This window comes from Embiotoca jacksoni, unplaced genomic scaffold (assembly GCF_022577435.1).
Source record: "Embiotoca jacksoni isolate LCO1_2020_lvr unplaced genomic scaffold, fEmbJac1.0.p SCAF_41, whole genome shotgun sequence".
In the NCBI taxonomy this organism is placed as follows: domain Eukaryota; kingdom Metazoa; phylum Chordata; class Actinopteri; family Embiotocidae; genus Embiotoca; species Embiotoca jacksoni.
This window is the reverse complement of record NW_027185394.1, coordinates 1756713-1766441: the sequence shown is the minus strand read 5'-3', so window position 1 is coordinate 1766441 and position 9729 is coordinate 1756713. Positions and strand designations below refer to the sequence as shown.

Genomic DNA, 9729 nt, shown 5'->3' with positions numbered 1-9729 from the left:
AACGGATGAACTGACAGCGGGTGGACCGGAGACCAGCGTATAAGTAGCGGCCGGCGTAATCACTCGGAATGCCGCTCAGCTGTGCTGCCGGAGAGGTGCGGTAGTGGGCGGTGCTTGGAGGAGGGTACTGCTGAGGAGAAAACAGACAGGGGACTGACAGGACACAGGAAGAAGGTGATCGGGGGTTAAACAGGGGGAAACACACTGGAAACAGACAGGAATCTTAACACTAAAGTGTCATTCAGACTTTTAATGATAATGTTCAGAAAAACTTTGATTGTACATTTTTCCACATCTGCTTCTTTTATTTTCAGAGTAGTTTGACATATTTCAGTGTAAACTGTACGATGATTCTCTCTGTGCTGATTTGCATGAGATGCTTCTTAAAGGGAAGTGAAACAATGTGTGAGTGAGTGACTGGTGGAGCAGAAAAAACATCTGACTGAAACTCCTTAAAGGACAAAATGAACTGTCTCCCAGTGAAGGTGTCCAAGTGCGTTTCCTGTCCTCTAACCTGAGTTGTGTCTCCTAGGTGATGCCCGTCCCACCCTGACGGTGCTGCCCCCCTCCGTGGAGGAGCTGCAGAAGAATGAGAAGGCCACCCTCATGTGCCTTGCCAACAAGGGCTTCCCCTCAGACTGGAGTCTGGCCTGGAAGGTGGACGGCAGCAGCAGCAGCAGCAGCAGCAGCATCAGCTGGGAGGAGAGCAGGAGCCTCGCTGTGCTGGAGAAGGACGGCCGCTACAGCTGGAGCAGCACCCTGAGGCTCCCTGCAGACCAGTGGGGGAAGGTGGGCTCTGTGACCTGTGAGGCCACCCGGGGCTCCCAGACTCCCATCTCAGAGACACTGAGGAGAGACCAGTGCTCCCAGTCCTGACCTGCCTCACTGAGACTCTCATACTGGTTTCACTCTGATACTGCTCTCAATCTGGAACTCTGTCTTTCCTTCTTTGATGTGACTAAATAAAGATTCAAATAGTTTCATTTTCCTCTTCTTCATGACAGTTGTTCATGTTTTCAGTGAAATAAAGATATTTGACTTCAAATCAAAAATGTTTCCAAGTAAAGATTTCTTTCATCAGATGTTTTATTCCACTTAAACTCTCCTAATATTAAAGTAATGGTCGAGCGTATTTTTTTATCGATTATCTTAAAAATCTAAGAGCTCATTTAACTCTGTAATAACACCAAGAATTATGTGGGCAGAATTGAAAAGTTCACAATGATTGTTAAATGAATCTAAAATCTTACAAAAGATGTAAAACATGAGAAAAGTAAAATAGCCTCTCATCACAGCACATACAGTGGTGCTAGAAAGTTTGAAGGAATTTCCTATATTTCTGCATGAACATGAAATCCTCAGATTTGAACACAAGTCCTATAAAAGAGAACCTACTGGGTCCAATTCTGTTTTATATGTTTATAAATGCAACCTCTTGGATCTCTGTTTAAAACAACCAAGATTGCGTCACACTTCTATGCTGACGATACTCAGGTATACCTGCCTCTGAAACCTGACACCGCCTCTATGAATTCTTAAACAACCTGATTGGCTGTGTGAAAGTGTGAAAGAAGGACAGAGTGGGACTCTAAAATGTTAAACTTCCTGTAAACTGTCGGGAATGTTTGGTTTAGAAATGCAAAAAGAAGACTGGCCACAACACCGAGCCAGCGCAGAGGATGCTGGGAATTATGTGTGTGCTTTTGAAGGCCCGGGGTCGGTGCAGAGTGATCCTCTGTTTGTGGATGTTCAGTGTGAGCAGAACAATCTTTACTGTAACGAGGACCAGCGCTCTGTTAAAGGAGGTTTTCATTTCCTGGTTGAGTTTGGATCTGGATTAATCAGAGAGGAGGAAAAAGAAAGGAAACGTGCTGATTGGTTGATAGTAGAATATCATCAGCATACAGTGATTTTACAGAACCATGTCAGTGTGTGTGTGTGTGTGTGTGTGTGTGTGTGTGTGTGTGTGTGTACTCAGGTTGAATTAATTAGAAAATGTGTTTGGATGGGTTTAATAAGGAGATTTCAGATCCTATATCAAGCAAGAATGGGTCAACATTTCACTTTCAAAACTCCAGCATGGGTCTCATCAGTTCCCAAATGTTTAAAGAGTGTTGTAAGAAAGAAGAAGAGGTGATGCAACACGGTGGTGAACATGACGCTGCCCCAAATACTTTGAGACGTGTTGCTGCCATCAAATTCAAAATGAACGCCTATTTTTTCATAAAACAATCAAATATTTCTGAGTTTAAACATTTGATGTGTTTTCTTGAAATTTGACCAACGTCTAAGCTTTTTTGGAAATGAGGTTTTTATTAGGAATAGTTTGCATGTTTTGATTGTTTTAATGTGGAGATTTCAGAAAGTAAATCAGTGATGAGTCATGAGGGGATGCTGAAGGCCTAGCAGCTCTGATAACGAAAAGGTTTGGACACGTGAGCAGAGACAGAAAACACGGAAGTCATCATCAGTTAGAGTTCATACAGTTCATGTTGGAAAATACAAAATCATTTCATGAATTATGGAGTTTTGAACTGAACTATTTGTTTTAGTTGAAGTAATTTGATTTCTTTCAAGATCAATATTTTGGCACTGAACTTCTTTGATACATTTTCATTCATGGTTAAAGAACATGGACATATTAATTAAATGTTATGAAGTGTGTGTGTGTGTGTGTGTGTGTGTGTGTGTGTGTGTGTGTGTGTGTGTGTGTGTGTGTACTCAGTGAACTGTATCAGTTCAGTTTCTGTTCAGTCTGACTGAGGGAGGTTTTTGTACGACGCTTTTTCACTGTGTGAACAACCACTGACTGTTGATGTAATGTTGACTCTGACAGTAGTAAACTGCTGCATCTTCAGCCTGGACTCCTCTGATGGTCAGAGTGAAGTCAGAGTTTGATCCACTGCCTGTAAAACGATCTGAAATCCCTGATTGTCTGCTGCTAGCAGAGTAAATGAGAAGTTTAGGAACTCCTCCATCTTTCTGTTGGTACCAGGCTAAATAATTCCCATTATAAACGTTCTGACTGGTTGTACATGTGATGGTGGCGGAGCCTCCCAGAGCAGAGCTCACTGCTCCAGACTGAGTCACTGTGACCTGGCCTCTGGACTCTGAGGATACAGAGACAACAACATAAAGCAGCGTCACGGTTTTGTGGGCTTCATTTCAGAGGGACGGATGTTCATAGAGGAGAGGAGTTGGATTCTCTGGACTTTACCTGTGAAGCAGCAGCAGAGGAGAGTCCAGATGAGGACGCAGGTCAAAGTCATGTTTCTGATGAGGAGGATTTCTGTGGCTTCTGTTGTCATGAAGGACAGCTGTCAGTCATCCAGTGTTCAAACTCTCAGGACTATAAAGTGTCCCAGAGCACTGGAGCATGGTGCTGCTGATGCAAAGTGGCTCTCTATGGAAATGATCCGACCGACTCCAACAGGGACTTTTATCAGTCTTGTGATGTTTATAAATGGATCAATCAGTTTATCAGAGTATTCATTTGACCTTGACATTTGAGCGTGGTTGAATTTCTTCAATCTAATTTGTTTATTTGGGTTCTCACTATTTACTTTAAGGACTTGTGAAAACCTGATGATGTTTTTGGTCGAATTTATGCAGCAAATTAGAAATTGTAAAGGGTTAAAGAAAAATTCAGCCACCACTTTAAACTTATTTGGGGAATATATTCAATATTTATATATTTCAAACATTAGTTCACATTTAGACATCTTAAAAAAAGCAACATGAACGTGAATGAAGTTGATTATTTAGAAACTGGAGTCAACTATTTAATTGTGCATAAAAAACAACTTCAGATTCTGATTTCTCAAAGCTGTGAATTAAATGTACATCATTTGTTAATTAGATTAAATTCAACACAATTAACTGCATGTTTCAGAAAATAAATCTAATGAAACAGAAAATTATTCTCGTTAAAAATTTCTGATGTGTCCTTCTGCCTGTTTCTCTGCTTTCAGCCGTTATTTCTGTTTTTTTGTGGATCTTTCCGGTCCCTGCTGTTCAACCTCTGACCACCGGATGGCCTCAGTCATTCCCTCCAGTCTCCAACACCAGAAGACCTTACCAGGAATAAAGGAACTGCATTAGACTGGTTCAAATCCTACTTATCAGATAGATTCCAGTTTGTCCATGTCAACAATGAGTCTTCCAGACAAAGTTAGTTATGGAGTTCCACAAGGCTCAGTGTTAGGCCCAATACTTTTTACTTTGTACATGCTTCCATTACGAGATGTCATCAGGGAGCACTGTCTCAACTTCCATTGTTATGCAGATGACACTCAGCTATATTTTTCTATAAAACCAGATGAAACTAATCAGTTAGTAAAACTTGAAACCTGTCTAAAAGACATAAAGTCCTGAATGACCAAAAACTTCCTGATTCTATATTCAGACAAAACAGAAGTTATTGTACTTGGTCCTAAACACCTCAGAAACTATTTCTGTAATCACTTAGTTACTCTAGATGACGTTGTCTTGGCCTCCAGCAAAACTGTGAGGAACCTTGGAGTCATATTTGATGAGGATTTGTCCTTTAGACACCATATAAAGCAAATCTCCAGAACTGCCTTCTTTCATCTACGTAATATTCATAAAATCCAGAAAATCCTTCCTCAGCGTGACGCAGAAAAACTCATTCATATGTTTGTTACTTCTGGACTAGATTATTGTAATTCCTTGTTGTTAGGATGTCCGAATTATTCATTACAAACCTGCAGCTGATCCAAAATGCTGCAGCAAGAGTACTGACAGGATTTAGTAAGAGATCATATTTCTACAGTTTTAGTTTCTCTTCACTGCTTCCTGTGAAATCAAGAAGAGAATTTAAAGTTCTCTTGATGACTTACAAAGCTCTACATGACCAGGCTCTATCAAATCTTGGAGATCTTATAGAACCATATAATCCTAGCAGAGCACTTCTCTCTCAGTAGGCTGGTCTACTTGTGGTTCCTAGAGTTTCCAGAAGTAGAATGGGAGGCGGAGCTTCAGTTTTCAGGCTCCTCCCCTGTGGAACCAGCTCCCAGTTTGTGTTGGAGGGGCTGAAACCCTCTCTAGCTTTAAGATTAGATTCAAAACGTTCCTTCTTGACTAAGCCTATAGTTAGGGCTGGCTCAGGTAGACCTGAACCAACCCTTAGTTATGCTGTTATAGGCCGAGGCTGCTGGAGGACCTCGTTACAAGCTGAGCTTCTTTTCTTTCATCCTACTCTTTAACTGACTCATACCTCACCATCTTTTTCTCTTTCTCAAATTTTATCAACGTCCAAGCTTTTTTGGAAATGAGGTTTTTATTTGGAATATTTGACATGTTTTGATTGTTTTAATGTGGAGATTTCAGAAAGTAAATCAGTGATGAGTCATGAGGGGATGCTGAAGGCAGAGCAGCTCTGATAACTGAAAGTTTTGGACACGTGAGCAGAGCCAGAAAACACGGAAGTCATCATCAGTTAGAGTTCATACAGTTCATGTTGGAAAATACAAAATCATTTCATGAATTATGGAGTTTTGAACTGAACTATTTGTTTTAGTTAAAGCAATTTGATTTCTTTCAAGATACATTTTTTGGCACTGAACTTCTTTGATACTTTTTTATTCATGGTTAAATAATATGGACATTTTAAATACATGTTATGAAGTGTGGGTGTGTGTGTGTGTGTGTGTGTGTGTGTGTGTGTGTGTGTGTGTTTGTGTGTGTGTGTGTGTGTGTGTGTGTGTGTGTACTCAGTGAACTGTATCAGTTCAGTTTCTGTTCAGTCTGACTGAGGGAGGTTTTTGTACGACGCTTTTTCACTGTGTGAACACATACTGACTGTTGATGACATGAAAACTCTGACAGTAGTAAACTGCTGCATCTTCAGTCTGGACTCCTCTGATGGTCAGAGTGAAGTCAGAGTTTGATCCACTGCCTGTAAAACGATCTGAAATCCCTGATTGTCTGGTGCTAGTATAATAAATGAGAAGTTTAGGAACTCCTCCATCTTTCTGTTGGTACCAGGATAAAAGATGGTAGTTGCTGGAAACATAAACGTTCTGACTGGTTGTACATGTGATGGTGGCGGAGCCTCCCAGAGCAGAGCTCACTGCTCCAGACTGAGTCACTGTGACCTGGCCTCTGGACTCTGAGGATACAGAGACAACAACATAAAGCAGCGTCACGGTTTTGTGGGCTTCATTTCAGAGGGACGGATGTTCATAGAGGAGAGGAGTTGGATTCTCTGGACTTTACCTGTGAAGCAGCAGCAGAGGAGAGTCCAGATGAGGACGCAGGTCAAAGTCATGTTTCTGATGAGGAGGATTTCTGTGGCTTCTGTTGTCATGAAGGACAGCTGTCAGTCATCCAGTGTTCAAACTCTCAGGACTATAAAGTGTCCCAGAGCACTGGAGCATGGTGCTGCTGATGCAAAGTGGCTCTCTATGGAAATGATCCGACCGACTCCAACAGGGACTTTTATCAGTCTTGTGATGTTTATAAATTTATCAATCAGTTGTTCCTCAATGGAAAATTGCGAAGAATTTATGATCTCATCATCTACAGTTCATAATATTAATAAAAGATTCAATTAATCCAGACAAATATCTGGATTGAATGGACAATGCTGAAAACTAATATTGGATGGTGGTGATCTACGGGGGCTCAGGCAGCACTGCATTTAAACCAGACACAATTCTGTATTGGAAATCACTGCATGGGCTCAGGAACACTTCTGAAAACTGTTGTTTCTGAACACAGTTCATCGCTGCATCATCAAATTCAGGTTAAAAACTCTTCAAAGAGGGAAAAGATAAAAACATGATCCAGACTCGCCGCCGCCTTCTCTGAGGTGAAGTGGAAAACTGTCCTGTGGTTAGACAAATCAAAATTAGTGATTATTTTTGGAAATCATGGGCACTGTGTCCTCCAGGCTAGAAAGGAGTGGGACCACCCAAACTGTTTAACAGGACACAATTCACAAGCCACAACTGTGATGATGCAGGGACGCACTAGTCTGGGAAGGCACCATGAATGCTGAAGGATAAATACTAGATTTGATGCAACATATGCTGACATCCAAACAACGTCATGTTTTCAGGAGAATTCTTGCTTATTTCAACAAGACAATGGTAAACCAAATTCTGCACATATTACAACTACATGGCTGTCTAGTAGAAGACTCCGGGTGATAAACCGGCCTTCCTGCAGCCCAGACCTGTAACCCACTGAAAAACAATTGGTGCATAGGGGAAAAAAAACATGACAAAGGAGATCCCAAAGTGTTGATCAGCTCAAATTCTATATCAGATCAAAATGGATAACATTTCACTTTCAAAACTCCAGCAACTGATCTCCTCAGTTCCCAAATGTTCACAGTGTTGTTAAAAGAAGAGCTGATGCAACACAGTCGACAATATGACCCTGTCAAATTCAAAATGAGAACATATTTCTCACTTTGAATGTTGATATGTTGCCTTTGGTCCATTTTCAATTAAAAGTGTGTTTATGGAATTTGCAAATCATCCTGTTCTTTATTTATTTACATTTCCCAAAGCGTCCCAACGTTTTTTGAATTGGGGTTAAAAACAAAATGATAAATTCTATTATTTTGTTACACTGTTATTTTCATTTTTCATATCAGCTGACAAATTTACAAAAGTAGTAAGTTGTTTTGGTGAGTTTGTTTGTTTCAGAGTCAGAGAGCCGTGTCTCTCTACAGTCAGAGGTTTTTGTACGGCGGTTCAATGAGTTTGTATCATTGTGGAGGACTTTTGGTGGAGGAACCAGACTCGATGTTGGAAGTAAGTACAACTTAAAGCTGTTTTATTTTAGGAATTAGTGTGTCACTAACATAGATTTTTATTTAATTGCTCAGAATGTCTGAAGAAAAATCTATGTATTTTTTTACATCTGTGATTTTCTGACAACGTCTGATTTTGAAATGGAAGTTTAAAAACTAATTTGAAAGAACATAGAAAATATGAATTGTTCAGATGATGAATATTTATTTCTGGTTTTCATGTTAAAGCTGCATGTGGAGGCTTGTAGGTTTAGTTCAGTGTTTCAGAGTCAGAGAGCCGTGTCTCTCTAAAGTCAGAGGTTTTTGTACGGCGGTTCAATGAGTTTGTATCACTGTGGTCGACTTTTGGTGGAGGAACCAGACTGGATGTTGGAAGTAAGTTTATTCTCTTTTCAACACTAAAAAGGAAATAGTAAACTAATTTTAGTATTGTTTGTTTAGTGTTAGATAGAAAATGAAACTTTTTTGTTGCAGCAATGTTTGAATTTATATTTGTATTTGTCTTCTTATATCATGGAGCCGATAACTCAGTTAAACTTTTGACATTTTCACTGTCAGACTTAAGTTTAAAGAACTTGATGTGCAGAAAAGATAAAACTTTATTCCTCTTCTGATTAGTTTGTGATTTTCCAGCACAACAACTGTTGTTAGGTTGAATACAAATTCTATCAGTAAAACTGGACAGAGTGAAGATAAAGATGCGTATTTCTAAGTTAGCAAAATCATCTATTTTATTATCGTGTCAAATATGGTTTCAAATTTAGTTAGAAATTACTTAAACAGATAAATAACGATCAAAATCCACATATAGAACATTTTATGTTGGTGAGTTTCTTTCCTGTTCTTGTTTCCTCTAAATCCTTTAAACTAACGTGTCGTTCAGACTTTTAATGATTATGGTCAGAAAAACTTTGATTGTAAATTGTTCCACATCTTCTTCTTTTATTTTCAGAGTAGTTTGACATATTTCAGTGTAAACTGTACGATGATTCTCTCTGTGCTGATTTGCATGAGATGCTTCTTAAAGGGAAGTGAAACAATGTGTGAGTGAGTGACTGGTGGAGCAGAAAAAATATCTGACTGAAACTCCTTAAAGGACAAAATGAACTGTCTCCCAGTGAAGGTGTCCAAGTGTGTTTCCTGTCCTCTAACCTGAGTGGTGTCTCCTAGGTGATACTCGTCCCACCCTGACGGTGCTGCCCCCCTCCGTGGAGGAGCTGCAGAAGAATGAGAAGGCCACCCTCATGTGCCTGGCCAACAAGGGCTTCCCCTCAGACTGGAGTCTGGCCTGGAAGGTGGACGGCAGCAGCAGCAGCAGCAGCAGCAGCATCAGCTGGGAGGAGAGCAGGAGCCTCGCTGTGCTGGAGAAGGACGGCCGCTACAGCTGGAGCAGCACCCTGAGGCTCCCTGCAGACCAGTGGGGGAAGGTGGGCTCTGTGACCTGTGAGGCCACCCGGGGCTCCCAGACTCCCATCTCAGAGACACTGAGGAGAGACCAGTGCTCCCAGTCCTGACCTGCCTCACTGAGACTCTCATACTGGTTTCACTCTGATACTGCTCTCAATCTGGAACTCTGTCTTTCCTTCTTTGATGTGACTAAATAAAGATTCAAATAGTTTCATTTTCCTCTTCATCATGACAGTTGTTCATGTTTTCAGTGAAATAAAGATATTTGTCTTCAAATCAAAAATGTTTCCAAGTAAAAATTTCTTTCATCAGATGTTTTATTCCACTTAAACTCTCCACATATTAAAGTAATGGTCGAGCATATTTTTTATTGATCATATTAAAAATCTAAGAGCTCATTTAACTCTGCAATAACACCAAGAATTATGTGGGCAGAATTGAAAAGTTGACGATGATTGTTAAATGAATCTAAAATCTCACAAAAGATGTAAAACGTGAGAAAAGTAAAATAGCGTCTCATCACAGCACATACAGTGGTG

The 9729-nt window shown here is 40.3% G+C and overlaps 2 gene segments (V, D, J or C); both read left to right on the top strand.

Moving 5' to 3' along the window:
* Positions 1-513: 513 nt before the first annotated feature.
* LOC138209839 (immunoglobulin kappa constant-like) lies at positions 514-985 on the top strand (the record flags this gene model as incomplete). The annotated part of the segment is given in 1 exon segment: positions 514-985. A coding segment is annotated over 1 exon segment (363 nt), but the record flags the coding sequence as incomplete, so codon positions are not given.
* Positions 986-7766: 6781 nt separating this feature from the next.
* On the top strand, positions 7767-9473 carry LOC138209897 (immunoglobulin kappa constant-like). The segment is given in 2 exon segments: positions 7767-7784; positions 8954-9473. A coding segment is annotated over 1 exon segment (270 nt).
* The last annotated feature ends 256 nt before the right edge of the window (positions 9474-9729 follow it).